The sequence below is a fragment of the Cnephaeus nilssonii genome, assembly GCF_951640355.1.
Source record: "Cnephaeus nilssonii genome assembly, chromosome: 3".
NCBI lineage: Eukaryota > Metazoa > Chordata > Mammalia > Chiroptera > Vespertilionidae > Cnephaeus > Cnephaeus nilssonii.
The window spans coordinates 20,964,275-20,982,776 of NC_137074.1; the positions used below are offsets into that span (position 1 = coordinate 20,964,275).

At 43.0% G+C, this 18,502-nt stretch overlaps 1 protein-coding gene across 4 annotated transcripts in view; it reads left to right on the forward strand.

The window, feature by feature from the left end:
* KCNAB1 (potassium voltage-gated channel subfamily A regulatory beta subunit 1) overlaps positions 1-18,502 on the forward strand; it is a gene marked incomplete at its 5' end in the record, with an annotated part of 303,189 nt that overhangs the window by 261,073 nt on the left and 23,614 nt on the right. For 3 of the 4 annotated variants that reach the window (XM_079767396.1, XM_079767397.1, XM_079767398.1), the window contains 3 exons: positions 14,997-15,082; positions 16,740-16,860; positions 17,958-18,052. In XM_079767396.1, coding sequence (XP_079623522.1) covers positions 14,997-15,082; positions 16,740-16,860; positions 17,958-18,052 — 302 coding nt within the window. Of the gene's footprint in view, positions 1-14,960; positions 15,083-16,739; positions 16,861-17,957; positions 18,053-18,502 lie in introns of all 4 variants that reach the window. The other variant, XM_079767395.1, reaches the window with a different exon arrangement.

Consider the following 18,502-nt stretch of genomic DNA (forward strand, 5'->3'; position numbering starts at 1 on the left):
TTTCATTTTGACTCTATATGTGTTACTTTGACAAAACTAAAGATTAAAACAATAACCACACACATATATACACAAATGGGATAAAATGCCAGTAGTACTGAGCTGTCAGTAGTAATGAGGGCCTCATGGCTGTTGAAGTCCAGGCACAGTCCCTGGGGTTTAGAAATACACAATCAATGCTAGTTTTCCTCCCTGAGACTCCACCTTCAGAAGCCAACCCACTTCTCACACATCCCTCCAGGAGGATGCCTGCACCAGGTATCCACTGTCATTTCCCAAACAGGCTGTGCTAAGCCGGACCCTTCCCTCAGTGGCCACCAAAGCAGGCTGTGACAGAGAATCCATGGCAGGGTGAGAGAAAACATAATGTCCATTTATTTTGTAGTTTACTGTTTTTAAAGAGTAATAACAGAGGAGCAGCATGTGGTCACACACACTGGGCAGCCACCTGTGTGAAGTGTGTGATCTCAGGAAACAGAAAATGGTTCCTGCTGGTGCCCAGGGGAGCTCCACAGTGAGTATCTAGTTCCTTTCACTACCTGCCATGCTTCATCAGGGCCTCCCGGGCCATGTGGCTGGACACAAGTCTGTCTATTTCTAATTTGCTGAGTGTTCTCTATGGCTAAGAGAAGCTAGAGCTAGACTGCTTGCTTTCAAACCCCAGCTCCAACACTTACTAGCGCACCTTAGCTGTGCCTCAATTTTCTCATGTGCAAAAAAATCCTAATATATAAAAGCCCTGGGTTGTAACAACCAGTAAGGACCGAGGCTCGATCAACCAGAAGTCAGTCCTGCAGTCAGCGCTGACTGCTTCCGCTGCAGGCACGGTGCCCCAGCACTCACTGCTGAGGGGGCTGCGAATCAGGGCCAAAGAGAGGCCTGAAGAGAGAAGCGGACTGACCTGTTGCCTCTGTGGCAGCTTTTGATCAGCACTTGCCTCTCTCTTTCTCTCCCAGTCTGGCCAGCAGCCGCACCTCCATTTCTCTCCTGGCATAGAAACTGACCAATCAGAACCAAATCTGGGTCAACTGTGAGGAGCCAATGGCTGCCTAGGAGGCTGAGCTTTTGACACTGACTGGTATAGAAACCAACCAATCAGAACCCTATTGGCTGGCAGAGGAGGGCAGTTGGGGGCGAGATCAGGCCAGCAAGGGAGGGCCGTTGGGGGCGAGATCAGGCCAGCAAGGGAGGGCCGTTGGGGGCGAGATCAGGCCGGCAGGGGAGGGCAGTTGGGGGCGAGATCAGGCAGGCAGGCAGAGGCAGTTAGGGGTGATCAGGCAGGTGAGCAGTTAGGAGCCAGCAGTCCCAAATTGCAAGAAGGATGTCCTCGATTGGAGAGGGTGCAGGCTGGTCTGAGGGAACCCCCCTCCATGCACAAATTTCATGCACCGGGCCACTAGTCTATATAATAAAAGCCTAAGTGACCATTATGGCAGAATGACCAGTTGCTATGATGTACATTGACCATTAGGGTGCAGATGCTCAATGCAGGAGCTTCCCCTGGTGGTCAGTGAGCTCCCACAGGGATAGTGCCACTCAGCCAGAAGCTGGGCTCATGGCTGGCAAGCGCAGCTGCCATGGTGGGAGCCTCTCCCAACTCCACAGCAGCACTACCAAGTGGTGGCAGCAGGCACAGTGGGCCAGGATGAGCACGAGCAGTGTGGTGCCCAGCCCCGATTTGGGCTTCTTCCTGGCCACCTACCACTTTGTGCACTGCTACATCCCTTGGGGGATGTCCGACTGCTGGTTTAGGCAGTTGGGCATCCCCTAAGGGGTCCCAGGCTACAAGAGAAATGTCTGACTGCTTAGGCCCGATCTTGGTGCCATTCTCTGTAGAAGGTAATCAGTCTGAACAACTCAGTGACTCAGGGAAGCGCAGGGTACTCAAGGTGAGCCTGCCTCCGTGCTTGACTCACCCACTCGATGGTGTTCGCAGGACATACTGTGGTGGCCCAGCCTGTGCACGTGTAGCAGCTGCTGAAGCTCAAGCAGCAGGCCATGCAGCAGCAGAAGGCCATCCAGCCACAAGCCGGCAGTCGGACATTCCCTGAGGGGTCCCGAACTGTGAAAGGGCACAGGCTGGGCTGAGGGGAAGCCCCCTCAGTGCACAAATTTCGTGCACTGGGCCTCTAGTGATAATAATAATAAACCTATTCAATAAGATTGTTGTGAGGAGTAAATGAGTGACAATATATAAAGTGTTTAGAACAAGGCCAAGTATATTATAAGTGCTAAATTAGTGTTATTATAAATATTCCAGAAGACCCTTATGTATATGAGGGAGCTCCATAAAATGGGCATGAAAATATACAAAAGTTCAGGACATAAAGGATGAGGTCAAACTAGGGTTCTGTGTGTAATTTAAGACCAGTCCAAGAGAGGGACTATTCATTACATCTCTTAGGTCGCTCAGCCCTTCTGGTTGCTCTTTATCTCACAACTAGGCACACATTTCTCCAGAAACACAGGGAAGTGTGTTGTGTGTGGAAAAGGCAGCTGTGGGAGGGTGAAGGGAGTTGGACAAGCCACAGAGTAAACATGAGGCATTTTTCTTCCAGGTCAGTTTTACTCAAAGATTTGTCAAGGAAAATACTATTATTGTTTTAAAGTAAGTGCTTTATTATGGTATAGAGACGAAATTTGCATAAATTGTTATGCAAAGTCAAAGTTGTCTAATAACATTTTCTTTTGTGGCGCTGTAGACATAATTAAGACGCACTATCTTTGCTCAGCTGGTGTGGCTCAGGATTGAGCATCGACCTGTAAACCAGGAGGTCATGGTTTGATTCTGGTCAGGGCACATGCCTGGGTCCCCAGTAGGGGGCTTGTAGGAGGCAGCCAATCAGTGATTCTCTTTCATTATTGGTATGTTTCTATCTCTCTCTCCCTTTCCCTTCCTCACTGAAATCAATAAAAAAAAAAAATTTTTTTTTAAGAAACACTATCTTATATTAAAAAGAAAAAATACTTGCTAAATCCTCCCTTAGCAGAAGATTCTAATGGAAAAAGTAAGGGAAAACAGACATCTTTGGGTGCGGGATGGAGGAGAACCTCAGAAATGGGAAAGAAAGCCCCAAAGAAAGTGATCAAAGGTTCCAGATACAAACACACAAAGCATGGAGCGGAAACTAGATACGAGGAAAAGAATGCTGAGCATCCCAGGGTAGACCTGGACAGGACAGCCTCCTCCACAATGGCTCTTTCAATGAATGTTGCTCGGCCGCTCCTGGGCCTGCCTTACATATTAACATACAGAGCAACAGGTGCCTCGTTGTAGTTCTTCTTTACCAGGCAGTTCGCTGCTGAACAGCATCCATTCCACCATGCCAAGTTTTGAAAATGCCTTTTGGTTAGTTACCAGGTTCCTCCCAAACATAGACAAGCTCTGCAGAGCCAGATGGATCTGGGGCTGCCAGGAAGCCACATCTGCGGAAGGGTAGAGTTTTTGATATCATTAAGATGAGGAGAGTGTCTCCTTCCAGACGTCTCCTGCGGCAGGACCAGGAACTAAGGCCAGCTCTTCACTTTGCAAAGAAGCAATATCAATTGCTTCCTGTTACAGCATGAAGTTAGATTTGCCAGTAGAAAAATCTCATTAGGATAAATATTTTTCCCTCGTATCAATCCTCTGCCAAGTTGCCTTCTTTAATCTTTCATCCACAAGATAGAATTCCTTTTAAAATAAAGTTAAAAGCCTGTCCCAAGAAGCTGATACACAGACAGTTGTATAAATGTTAAAAGCTGCAGACAGGATAATAGAGTAAGAAGTTACAAATCAAGATTCTACATCCGCCTGTCTAACCAATGATGGTGACCTTCACACAATTGGAAAGATCAGAAATGTGAGGCTTGAATCAGATATCCGCAACGCAATGACAGATGTTCCCAAGTATAAAAATAATTGTTCCATTAATAATAGATGTAGAAATATTAGGTGCCACATAGAACTTGTGGGATTTGGTTAAATTAAATTTTTAGTATCTCAATGAACATTTGGAAAACCATTCCTTAATGAGTGTTTTACATAATACATTTCCTTTTGACATGCCCAAAGGTTTACTTCCTCACTTGATAGAGATATTTTAAACCTCTACATGTGGGCATGAAATGCATAAATACAGATGAAGAGAAATGGGAAAAGATAAGTTTAATTTTGTTTGAGCATGGCATTGTGGGTGAGGCTGATTTTAGAGGAGGAGTGAAAACCTGGTTTCATCAAGTTTTTAATTTCTCTGAGCCTCAATCTCTTCAAATGTAAAATAAAAATGTAATAATAGCACCTTATTGTTCTGTAGTAAGAGCTTAAATATAATCATGCTGATAAAACTCCCAGCACATAAGTAGACACTAGTAGAGTTAGCTCTCTCCCTGTCCCTCTGTTGTGGGCGTGTCCAACCAGACCCAGTCTGAGCAGAGGAAATTGTTGGTTGTCAGCCCAGAAGTCACCCCTCCCTCTCAGGTACCCAGATTTTCATGTAAGTGACTATGCTTCTCCCAAACTGCCCACTGGCCCAGAGGAAGGCCACTCCCCTCTCCCCTTGCTGGACCTCAGTTCCAAGGTGAGTTCTGGGTTGTGTTAAGCCAATCAGCTCAGAGTCACTGGTTCATGTAACCAAAACAGTCCAATCAGAGTGAATGTCAGGAGTCTTGGATTGCTGAGGCACACAGCCCTGGACAGAGATGGATAAGGAAGCAGGTGGCCACAGATGCTACTGTCAGCCACCCTCATGCCACAAGGAATCCAGCTCTGGATAGCAGAGCACAGAGCCAGGAAAAAGTGACTTGGAATAACCAACTCTGAAGCACATATTATGATCTCTGCCAATAAATCTCTTTTATAATTTAAGCATTTTCCATTAAACAAATCCAAAACACCACTGATATATCAAGAAGTTTGAGACATTCTCATTTCTAAGTAAGAAAAACGGCAGCCCAAATCACAAGAGGATCACGAAATAAAAAGCTAATAATTCTCAAAGATGTCATCTTTTGATTTTTTTATATATTATGACTAAATGAGGGATCTTTATAACTAATATCATATCTTTCTATGTGTTACTGATATGTTTTATTGCCCTATACCAGAATACCTTCCACCGTAATTGTTTCATCAACAAATTTGTTCTATCAAATAAACCTACACGGCAGGTGAATTTTCTCATTTATTTCTGCATGCGTTCTGTAGATTACTCATCCTGAAACATTCACTAAGAAACATTAGGTTATTGAAAATCAGGTGTTCATGGGAATGTTATCTATGGCAAAGATGAACAATTGTTATCACCTGCTTTGAGAATTTTCTAGGTCACTGCTATAGACTGAATGTTTGTGTTCCCTCCGCCCCCAACCCCAAAAATTCCCATGTTGAAACCTAATCCCCAGTGTGATGCTATTAGGAGGTGAGGCCTTTGGTAAGTGCTGAGGACATGAGGGTAGGGCCCTCATGAATGACATTAATGTGCTTATAAAAGAGACCCCAGGGAGCTCCCTCGCCCCTTCCACCATGTGAGGACACAATGAGAAGCTGTCTACAAACTAGGAAGAGGGCTCTCACCAGACCCTGAATCTGCCAGCACCTTGATCTTAAACTTCCCAGCCTCCAAACTGGGAGAAATTAATGTTTGCTGTTTAAGTCACCTACGGTGGTATTTTTGTTATAGCATCCCAAACAAATGAAAACAGCCATATTCTACAATGAAATTTGTGGCTTAATTGACAAGAGCAAAACTTCAAAAACTTGAGAAGGAAAGAGAATCCTTTTCCAAATATTAATTTTTTCATTTATGTCAGAGAGAGAGCCCATATCCGGAGAAGACCCATGTTCGAACTTTAAAAAATTGACCAGTGGCATTGTCAAAGGAAACCCCAGGACACTAACATAGATTCCTACAATCCACCAATGATACACCTTTAAGCTTCACAGATGAAAACGTAAGTCAGGTATCTAGGAAATGTGCACAACCCTGGAATTTTAGTTCACTTAGATTTGTTTATTTATTTATATTTGTTCATTTGTTGCCTTGCTTCAGACAAAATTTAAGGCAATGGGGTTTACTTACTCTCATTGTGAATGTCTCTAAATAAGTTAGAATTCACTCCACTGTTCATAAATCTTAAAGAATTTGGTATATGGAATAGCACTGTACTTTATATTCACCGTGAATGCTATCTCCTTTTAACCGGGACAGAAATGGTCTGATTAAATAATTTAATTACTACCATTTAGTATTAACCAAACATAGCAATTGCAAACTGATATTTTGGAATCACCAGGTTCTAATAAGAAATAGTGGGGACCATGTTTAGATTGTGTTGGAGGACGAGGTGCGATTTCATGATACATATTTGAAATAATTATTTCTTGGAGTGTCAGCAGGCACTAGTTGGTCTAGGTGAGCTGCTGGAAAGACTGGGTGTAGAGATAAGAAGATTACAAAGAAATAATAGAGATAGAGTGGAATTGAAAGATAAGAAAATTGTGTCATTGCCTTAGGCAATTTGCTTGGCCATTCTTATCTAAATGTGTAATGGACAGTTGCTCTCTTGCTAGGATTAAAGGTACCTATCTGGTGGAGGAAGAAGTAGCATAGTGCCCCCCCACCCCGCCCTCTGCCTCACCCTTCCCCACCCCCCCCACCCCCCACTAGGGAGAGTTGAATAAGAATTGAGCAGAGTCCCCAGGACAGCCTGTGCCTGTCTGTGCAGAAGTCACAGCAAGTTCAGGCTCTTACTACGGGGAACTCTTCTTATTTGCATGTTCTGCAAATGGAATTTTCTGGAGTTTTATTCAGTTTGAGATAAGGTACAAGATGGAGGGGAAAGGAGGCATGACAGGGGGAGGTAGGGATATGCCACAAACTCAAACAAGTTCAATTAAATTGTCCCTCAACCTTAACTTTCACCCACTTACTCTTTCAAGACGAGGGTTGGACTAAAGATGGCCAAACCTTTTTTACCAGTCCTACATGGATGATCTAACCTCACTTTGAAACTTATGGGTACTTACCAACTACTGATGTTGTTCAGGGCCTTTCAACTTTGGGTGAAAGTGAGACTAAAAGGGTCCCATTTTAATAACCTATTCCACATTCCTGAATGAGGTTTGGAAGTCGCATCTGAGCAATATCAAAGGCTCAGCTCAAACTGTCTAGGGTCAGGGAAAACCCGTGTGTGGCAGAGCAGAGGTAGAGGGCCCTGTGCCCTTTAGGGAGGGTTCTCTCGGGGGAGCAACAGGGTGAGGACAGTGTGTTGTCCTTGGAGATACAAAGCTTCACATGTAACCCTTCCTAGTCTCTTGAATCTGGGCTGTTCTGATCCAGAATCATTTTGGCCGACATCCTGATCTGGTGAAGGAATATCTTGTGAAGATCACTTCTTCTCTAAGCTTCAACAAGTCAGACGCAGACACAAGCCCTCGGAAAGCGCTCTTTTTCAAAGGGCCATCAGATTTGAAGTCTTTCTTCAAGGAAGCAAAAAGATAGCCCACGTTTCTTGCCATTCAACCGCATCATGAACTATAGTCAGCGGCACATTAAAGGCAAAGGGATGGATATAGCCACACACAAGGCATCACACATTCACAAAAACACAGTGGGATCAATGTTACTTTTCTGTCCCCATCCCACCTTCTCCCACAATGTACTATGCGCAAAGCCTTCAAAGTGACAATCGCCCGACTTCAGAGCTAGAAGTGGCCATATAGACTGTCTCCTGAGAACTTGCCCAAATGACTATCTTTCTGAGCCTCAGCTTCTTCATCAATAAAATGGGGGTTAAAATATAACCCAGCTGAACAGTTAGCATAAAGATTTCCTATGTGCTCAATTAATATCAGTCTGCTCCTTTGTTTTGAAAAAAACTGAGACCCAGGGAGGCTGAGCAATGTGCCCAAGTTAGAGACAATGACGGGACATAAGTGTCTCCTCAGTCCTGGTGTGTGCTCTGCAGGATACACGAAGCCAGGCTTTCCTCAGCCAGTCAGCAAGCCTTAAGGCTAGGCATGGCGCTGCTTCACTGATGGGTCTGAGTTTCCATTCCTGTGAGGGAGGACAGTCCTCTCTCTCCAGACCCTCAGCTGAGCACCGAGGGAGGATTAAGACTGATAAAGAACCGAGAAGGAACCTCTAAGCCACCAAGAGGCAGGATCGTAAACCAGCACCACCACAAGCTTCGGAAGTTAAGTAAGTACAGAAACAAGTTGAGGTGATAAATAAAAAACAAACAGCTGGTTTGGAGTAAAAATTGTGCCCAGGTCCAGACCTGGTTTTTCTTCGTGTTCACAACTACTCCTCTGATGAAACCAAGTCTCTGCGTTCTCCCAGGGCCCCAGCTGCCACCACCTCCTCTCCTCTCCAGAAAGAAAGGATCTGAGAGCAGGGAGATTGAACCACATGAAGTACGCTGCCAATAGGCAGCCACCTTTGATCTCTAAAGATGGCAATTTCATTTAGTTAAACCTAATATTTATGAATTAACCTATGGCATGTTAGTGCTTAAAAGTGGTGACTTTGCTTGTTAGGGAACCTTTTTCCTTTTTTAGATTGTAAAAGTATGATAACACACATTTACAGAAACGTGGAAAATACAGAGCAAAATCACAAAATTCCACTCTATAGTACAATTATTATTTTGTGTATTCACTCTCAGCAGTTTGTAGGCATATTTGAAATATCTGTAAGATTCACGCTTTGGTTGTGCCTTAAAACAATGAACTCCTAGCCTCTGTTTCCTCTTCTCAAGTGAGAGGAAACTGCACTGGAATATCTCTGAGGTTTCTTTTGTTTTTATGATGTCATGTCCCTTTGGCCAGATGAACTTGAGTACATTGTATTTGATCAAAACATTAATTTCTGCCTATTTGTATCTTCAATCCTTATGGCTTATTGTGCATGCAGTATATCTATTTGCTTACAACTTTCTTTTTTTATTATTTTATTTATTTTTGTTTTGTTTATTTTATTTTTGTTCCTTATGTTTTCTTTTTTTTTTAAGTTCTTTATTGAAATTAAGGTATTACATATGTTTGCTTACAACTTTCAAAGTTCTAGGGAACATTTCCCATGAACAAAGGTTTCATGTAAGCAATCTATTTTTGTATGAGGGCCATTTAAAAAAAATGTTTATCAACAATTTTTTTCACTCAAAATAAATAGTTATATTAGGGCCTTTAGCATAAAATACACATTTTAAAATATGAATGACCTACATTACTGACAGAAGAATGTCAACATTATTTTTCTATAACTAAAATGTTAAGAATCTGAGCCTATTGGAGAAGAAACAATCAGGGCCACATCCTGCTTCTTGTTACCCAGTTTGTGTTACTCTTTTAGAGTCACAAATTGGCCTGCACACATTATCTCATGCTAAGCTTTGAAAGGATCAATATCATCCTCGCCTTACAGATGGGAAATGGAATCCTCGGGGAAGCAAAATGGACTGGTGGCATTTATAGCAGGCCAGTGTGTGCTAGGGTTGCCTGTGGCCTGTGGGTTAAAGAACAGTCAACAATTATTTCAACTTGGAAAGAAGCACACAGGGAAGATTTAACAGAGTTTTTCAATAGTTTAGACAGTATTTCTCAAACTTTGGGATTTGAGAGCTGATGAAAATATTACAAAGGCCCAGGCTCATTGAAGTAGGATAAGACACACACCTCTGCATGTTCATCAAATTTCTCAGGTGATCCTGATTCATATAAAAGTATCAAAGTGTGTGTGTGTGTGTGTGTGTGTGTGTGAGAGAGAGAGAGAGAGAGAGAGAGAGAGAGAGAGAGAGAGAGAATGCATACATGTCATGGTGACTATCTACGTATCTACTAAAGCAAATAACTAAACTAAAGGTTAAATTATAGCATGACCCATTCAGATTACATGAAAGCTGAAAGGAAATGTGGGAGGAAGTTTACAGCCACTGAAATGGCTTACTTGGGAATGGTATGAAGCAGTGGTTCTCAAACTTGGTTCTGCACCAGAATTGCTTGGAGGGCTGGTTAAAACTCCGACTGCTAGGCCCTACCCACCCCCAGATTTTATAATTCAGTAGGTCTGGGGTAAGACCCTAGGAACGCCTCTCTAACAAGTTCCCAGGGGCTGCCGATGTTGCCACACTTTGGGAGCATTGGTGTAGACCCGCAGAGGGTTCCAAGCCCAGCCTGCACACCAGAATCCTCCGGGAGGGGTTTTTAAAGTGTTGATGCCAAGCCTCACCCAGAGATCTGATATAATAGGACTTCGGTGGAGCCTGGATAGTGTCATTTTGAGCCCAGAAAGGGCAGTCAGGGTTGAGAACCACGGAGCTAAGGATTCCTGGAAGAGCAAAGTGGTCACATTCAGTCCTGGGTTGCCAGATTGAATAAGTCTGTCTGTGCGTTCTTTGCAAGAAGCGGGTGAATGCAGTGCACTAAATGATCTTCCTAATGTCTTTTTCCCCACTCAGAATCCATGCTCTGACCAGATGCTTTTAAAATGCATTTCCATAATACACAAGTAAAACAGCAGACTCAATTTTTTTTCTTAACAATGCTGCCCTCTAGTGTCCTTAAGTAGTCAAATAACGTAAAAACCCACCTCAGCCATCAGTATGGCGATCTCCTGTTAGCTTAACACTTGGGGGATTTTTCTCTGACATTAAAAAGAAACTTTGATGTATATTAAGTTAAATTTTATTTTCTGGCAACATGAATCTCCACCTGCGGCCTGTCGGTTCTCCCATAATTCCTCCCTGAAGCCTCCTCCAGGATAAGAACTCCTGGATTAAAGCTTTTACTACAAATACAATTCAACTGAAAAGTAGAGCCCTGGTCCTTCTCTCTTTCTATACATTTTATTGTTAAATAATTACAGGAGCAATTACAGGAGCAATTGGTGATATTATTATCAGTCCATGGGACAATTACAGGAGCAATTGGTGATATTATTATCAGTCCATGTGGTGCTAAAGACATCCTTTTTCTCCGAACTTGGTGAGAAGTGCCTTCATCCAATAAAGGCAAAATGGGAAGAAAAGAGAAAGCTAGCTCTGTTCATGTGGTCCATTTTTACAATTTTTGTTGTCCTTCGGCTCTTTTTCAAGTTGTAATGCTGCAATAAGTCAAACTCAACTGCACACCTTGCAATACTGTTTCCATTATAGCCTGTTCTCAAAGGTAAGGATTTTGCTTCTGACAAAGAAAAAAGGACTCCCGGAGTTCTCCTTTCAATATTCCACCGACCTCGTCTCTGTGGGGTCAGAGGCCAAACGAATCAGGGAGAGAGAAATTACCAGCAACTTTAGTGCTGGGACATTGGAGTGTCTTCATAGGCTCTTCCACACTCAGAACTGCTTGTTCTCTCCTTTCCCTCACTTCTCACACCCACCTCATTTTCTCTTGACTGATAATTCATTGAGAATAGAATTCATCAAACAGGAGCTCCCATGTCTTCCATGTCGAGTTCTACAAACCTCCTGGGTCCCACTGTGTTGATGGACATGTCCTTCCCACCCGACGTTGCCCCGCTCCATCTCACTTTAATAAGTCTCCCTCTCCCTCCTTTTTCCCCCAACCCCCATCCCATATCATCAGTAACTCCTCTTTCTAGATCACTTCCAGCATCATACCAGCTTACTCTTATATCTTCCATCTTTAAAATAAAACTTTCATCTGGCCCACGTGGCTCAGTGGTTGAGCATGAACCTATGAACCAGGAGGTCACAGTTCAATTCCTGGTTTTGGCTTGATCCCCAGTAGGGGGTGAGCAGGAGGCAGCCAGTCAATGATTCTCTCTCATCATTGATGTTTCTCTCTCTCTCTCTTTCCTTCTCCCTTCCTCTCTGAAATCAATAAAAATATTTTTTAAATCAAAATAAAAACTCTCCTTTGACCTTAAGGGCCCCTTCAGCTACTGCCCTCTTTGTTCCACTCACTTCCAAACTCAGCCTACCCAGGTTGCCTCTCAAGTCTTCCCTTTCCCACGCCCATGCTTTCCATCAGCTGCAGCTTGGCCTTGGTCTTATCACACCACCGACAATGAAGCGGCTCTTCTCATGCTCCACGATGACCTCCCTGTCATGTGGCCAAATCCAATGGACACTGTCAGGGGCCCTTTGGACTCAGATGCTCACGGCGTTCCAGTGTGTTGGCACAACTCCTTCTTGGAGCACTCCCTGCTCCTGATTTTGAAACAGTTCCCCCTCTGGCTTCCTTCCTGCCCCTCTGGTTGCTGATGACCCTGACACCACAGTGTCCTATCTCCAACCTCTGGGCTGGCTCTTAAAACGTCTTCTCTCTTCCCTCTGCAGATTCCCCTCACATAGTCTCACCTAATTCCATGAATCTAAGTACGAGTAATAGGTAACTAATAAATATATCACCTCCAGCCCACGTTGCTTACTGTGTCATTCATTCAATTATCTCTATACGACGTCTCTCCTTTAATATGTCACAGGCATTTCCATTTTTTGCATGTCCAACAAGGAACGATTGATTTCCCAAAACAAACAAACAAACAAACCTGTTCCTCCCTCAGTCTCCTTCACTGTAAGTGGCCAGATATCTGTGACATTGCCTTCATTCCTACCTTTCCCTTACTGCCGCATTCAGTCCATCTGCAAGTCTTATGGATTCTTCCTCTAAAATATATTTGAGTCCATCCATTTCTCTATCCCACCACCCTATTCTGAGCCATCCTCATCTCCTGTCTGGAATACTGTAATACCTTCCTAAAGATCTTCCTGCTTCCTGCAATCCTCCCCCTGGGATTCTCCATGTGCAGTCAGGGATAGCATTATGAAATAGAAACACATCCTGTTATTCCCTTACCTAAAAAATGTTAATGTTTTCCCATTAAGCTTTGAATAACATACAAATAACATAGTTTTCCCTCTGCCAACTTCATCTTGTATCTCTGTCCTCCTTCCTTACTAGACCCTGCTGCAATGGCTTCCTTCTGATTGCTGGAACTAAGTTGTGCCTCGGGGCCTTTGCACATGCTGTTCCATTTGCCTAGAGATTGTGCTTTCCCTGTTCTTACCAAAGCTGGCTCCTTTTTATTTTTCAGGCCTACACATTACTCCTCAGGAAGACCTTCCTTGCCTAACCAAATAGGTCTTTCCTCTCATTCTCTATATCCGCCTGCTATTTGTTTACTTCATAACACTTCAAATTTTGTAATTACTTACTTGTTTACATCTCCATCTTCCCCACTGGACTCTAAACTCACTGAGTACAGGAGGTGTGTATGTTGTACTCATAGATTAATCCAGCAATTGGCACAGTACCTGGCAACTATTAGGCTTTTAATCCTGTGTGTTAAGTAAGTGAATAAAGGTACTCACAGCCTCCACTCCACCTTAACTGCTCTGGTCAAGGTCTCAATGATGGCCACGTGGCCAAGCCACGCAGTGTTCTGTGCTCATTTCACTGATTACAGACCAGAGACAAGAGAGCGTCTTGGGTTCATTTTATTCTCTGTGAACCTCATCAGTGTTTACCTATATGTGTGTTTCACCACAGTATCCCCAGCACCCAGCTCAGCAGACACTTAATAAATACTGTTGATTGAATGAACTCCTAAACTCTGAATGAAACAGGATGGGGAAGGAAAGGTAGTGGTACGCTGATGGTGTTGTCAAAACGGTGAATACTTCTGGGGCAGAAATTTTAAAAATGGCTTCAACCTTCAGAAATGTTTATCATTCCATTTGCATAATAAAAGAAAAATGTTTTGTATAACTTTTGCTTTATAAAGGAAGAATAAACTTCCTAGTTTCCCTTGCTGAGTTAGTTTAGCTTATAAGCCAAATTCTACCTCCGTTGGTTAGAAATGGTGAATAAAAGCTTTCCCATCTTCCAAAGAAAGTCACCAAGGGCAATTTAAAATGGTTTACATAAACCAAGCAAGGAAGCTAAGACCCTAATCCTGCTGCCTCATTCAAAATCCTGTCCCCTACCAATTTAGACAGTGCTGTTTATGAGAAATAAAGTAAGAATACATCCACCTCAACTCGACTTTGATTCTTTTGAAGGACATTTAACCCACAGGTATCAGTGGGACACAGAGAAGCTAAAGTCTGCAACCCCTTGAAAATGCCAGTTGATGTAGCATCCTGGGTGTTTGGCTGACCTGCTTTGTAGAAGAAATCCAACCGCGATTGTGACTTTTCACTCAGTTGAACTCGAGGCTCTGCATGCTCCCTGGTTCTGCATCCCATCTGGCTGGTGCCAAGAGGATTAACTTGGCTCCTCCTCTCTGGCAAAGTGATTCATTGTCCAGTTCAGGAAATGTAGTGTCAGGCTGAGAGAGGCTGATGAGCAAACTGGGTGGGGCCACAAACAGCTCTCCCCCCCGCCCCCCCCCCCCCGTCACCCCCAGGGAAATTCATTACTCGGGTGTCTTAGAATAAAGTTTGGTTCAAAGTGATTAAGAACAAGGAGTGCCATTGTGGGCTAGGAGCCACTGTGGCTTCAGCTGTTTGCTCAGCATTTAATATGTTTATCTTTCTGCTAAATACATTGCTGTTGAGTCATCTCTATTATACCGCCACCCTGTGTGAGGCCCAGCTCTGCAAATCCAGCACACAGAGGCAGGCCTTCTCTCCTCAGTGACCTTACAATCTACAAAGTCAAAACAAATGCTTTCTCTTACTTCTCACTTTGGTGAGCAGAGTACCCAGGTTCTGAAGGAGGTGAATCATGTGTTCTTTCATCAGGCCAGGAACCATGAAGCAATAAAAGTCAAGGAAGAACTTAAAGTGCTCATTATGTTTTTAATATCATTTAGCGTGATGGCTGCAAATGGAAATGGAAAGTCAATTTACCCAAAAGTACCATCAGCCTCCACATCATCAATATTTCATGGTAGACTATTATGTTGTCACCAATGTCAAAGCAATTATATTAATCAAACAAATACTTGGATTAAACTTCTAAGCTTTGGGCAGGGGGAAAAAAAACCCAAAGACCATATAACTTTGAAAAATAGAAAAACTCATGAAATGCTCTGTTTGGCCTTCCACAGAAATTGTTCGAGCCATGACACATGTGATAAACCAAGGCATGGCGATGTACTGGGGAACCTCGAGGTGGAGTGCTATGGAGATCATGGTAATTTCATTTGTGTTTTTAAATGGCCATTGAGCACCTTATGACAGGTATTATTGCACTTTGCTTTATTGTTCTTCACACATACTGCATTTTGTACAAATTGAAGGTTTGTGGCAACCCTCCATGGAGCAAATCTCTTAGTGCCAGTTTTGCAATAGCATTTGCTCATTTTCTGTCTCTGTGTCACATTTTGGTAATTCTCACAATATTTCAAACTTTTTCATCATTGTTATACTAGAGGCCCGGTGCACGAAATTCATGCATGGGTAGGGTCCCTAGGCCTGGCCATCGATCAGGGCCGATCTGTGGGACCTGGGGCCTGCAGGCTGGGGGCAGCTCCTGAATTGAGTGTCTGCCCCCTGGTGGTCAGTGCGCATCATTGCGACCGGTCATTCTGCTGGTCGTTCCACCAGTTGGTATATTTGCATAGTCAGCTTTTATAATATAGGATTTATTATGGTGATCTGTGATCATCGATCTCTGATGTTACCCTCCACCGGCAAAAAAGTTACCTCTTGCAAGCTGAAGGCTCAGATGATGGTCAGCATTTTTAGCAATAAAGTATTTTTTAATTAAGATATGTACATTGATGATTTTTTTTAGACATAAGGCTATTGCACACTTAATAGACTACAGAAGTGATTTTCAACCAGTATGCCACAAGAATGTTTAAAATATGCAATACCTGACTATTTAGTCAGCAGCACTGACCTCTTTTCCCTTAGGTTGTAAAAAAATAAATAAATAAAGACAATAGCCAGCATAATAATAGCCATCCAGTGTGAATGAATCACAATTATATCTATTTTTTAGTCAGAGTGACAAAAATATATTTTTTGATGTGCAGCAAAATTTTAGTAATTAGTTTGTATGTGCCATGAGATGAAAAAGGTTAAAAATTGCAGGACTACATTATAGTATGACCATAACTTTTATATGCACTGGGAAGCCAAAAAATTCTTGTGACTCGCCTTATTGCGATATTCAGTGGTCTGGAACTAAGCCTGCAATATCTCTGAGGTATGCATGTGCTGTTTCTCAGATACCATGTGTAAACTGCAAGACCTCTTGCAATCTTTCCTCACAATCGCTGTGGCACTAGAATTCTCTGGTCAATTCCCTCATTACAGAGAGGGATGTGGGGGCTGGAGCTCATCAGCTCAGAACACAACAGGGAGGGTGCAAGTCTCTTAACAGGAAACGCGTTTTAGCATGTCTTTGGCAGCAAGAGAGTAAATTGAATTTCTTAGCTAATGAGAACACAATATTCCAGTTTTCTTTTAAAAACTCTATTAAATGACTATACTGTTTATCACATGCTAATTAAAGATCACCTATAGATACTGTCTGTTTCATTTCTTTAGACTCTAAAAATAGTCAAACTACATTTTCTTTATTGTCGTCCATAATTCCCACTGGGACTAATTTGCCTTAGGCTTTACTCAGCCCAAACCCTCCTGAAGAATAATAAGGATTTCTTGCGTTTGGTATTGCTCTTAGTGAAATTGATGGTCATAACTGTGCCTATTCTATGTCATCCTCCATGTTTCTTGGTTTGTATTGATTTTACTAAAATGAAAATTTCTCATGCATAGAATCACAGGGCAGTCTTATTTCTCATCAGCATAAATCCAGTTGCAATCTTATTTCTCTCTAGGAAGCCTACTCTGTAGCAAGACAGTTCAATATGATCCCTCCTGTCTGTGAACAAGCCGAGTACCATCTTTTCCAGAGAGAGAAAGTGGAGGTTCAGCTACCAGAGCTCTACCATAAAATAGGTAATCTCCACAATCAAATTTGCTGATTATTTTTAACAACAGTAGGCCCCGTGATCTGGGGGTGGGGGTGGGGGTGGGGGCAGAATTATTAAAATGCTTGCCTAAATGTCCCTTATTAACATAATAAGAGCTATGCATTCCAGAGACTATGGAAGAATCAAGTGTGCCTTTCTGTGGTTTGCGGGGTAGCTATAGCAGAGGTGCAAACTGTGACTGGCATATAAACTATACTCAGTAGGTGTTCAAAAAATGCATACAGAATGCAGGGAAGAAACCCATGAATAAACTCATTTTTCATGGGGTGCTTGCTATGGCCAAAGCATGCATCCTTGAGAAGATTATGACTGCTTTTCCAGAAGATTATGGATATATACATATATATCTCCCACTCTGTGCCTGGAACTGAGTCAGACATGGAATTCAAGGACAACTCACAAACCAGACACTACATGTTTGTGTAGGTAGACATAATGATGTCAACGAGAGGGGGGGAACTATATACACACCATACACACAAAAATTGTAGACATCAGAAAAGCATGAATAAGCCACATTTTCAGGGTTATTTACGTATTTAAAGAAACAGTTTCCAGAGATAACTTTCTTCCTAAGGAGCAGAGGTTCATATGAGCAAGAAAATGCTGGGTAGGGGAAGAAGGATTAAAAAAAAAAAGTCAACAAAAACAATTGTTATTATTGCTGTCACTCATTGTGTGTTTACCATGCACTAGGAATTGTGCGTCTGGTACGTACCAGGCACTATCTAGTCACTGCGTGGACAAGCAAAGCACTGAATTTCCGTGCAAGTAAAAGTGTTTGTGTCTGAGTAAAAAGAAGTGAGACATTTGGACAAGAATAAACCACAATTTCAGGCTTGTTTATATGGTCCACTCCCTATGACTGTGCACGTTTAATTGGCTTATAAAAATGAAGTGCAACTTGTAAATGCCTGCATTTTAATAGAAAGATGTATGCTGGTGTGAACTCTTTTCATGTGTCCAGCTTTTTCCCATTACAAACCAATCCTGCTTAAACACCCCCACACTTTTGATCCCCGTTCACCACAAGCAGCTTTTCAAGTTGTTTTTCTTCTGCAGGAGTTGGGGCAATGACCTGGTCTCCACTGGCCTGTGGAATCATCTCGGGGAAATACGGAAACGGGGTACCTGAAAGCTCCAGGGCTTCTCTGAAGGTATTTCCCTCCACCTCTGGAAGAGGGTCTGGGCCTGGGTAAGAGGGATGCAGAGAGGGAGAGAAAATGTGGACCAGAACAGATCTGCAGCAGCCCGTGTCCTCCGGCTCAGGCAGAGTGTGGCCTTGGCGGGGAGGTGTCCTCTGGCAGGCTCCCCTGAGCCCGGAGCCCAGAGCCTGCCAGAGGTCTCTGCTCTTGGCCAAGCATCAGTCAGCCCTTCGAAATCGGCCAGCACAGAAAATTCTCCTCTTCTGGGGGCTAGGAGAAAGGCCCAATGACCTGGTTGGACTCCTCCCGGGGCTCAAATCCCTACAGTTATTTATTCTTGTTAAAAAGGCATTTCATTCCTCTTTTGAAACTGAGGAAAGAAAATCCCTTTTCTATATAAGAAGATCTCATTTTACTTTTCTTGACGGAACAAAATGTAAGCCAGTTACTGGTTGTACCTGA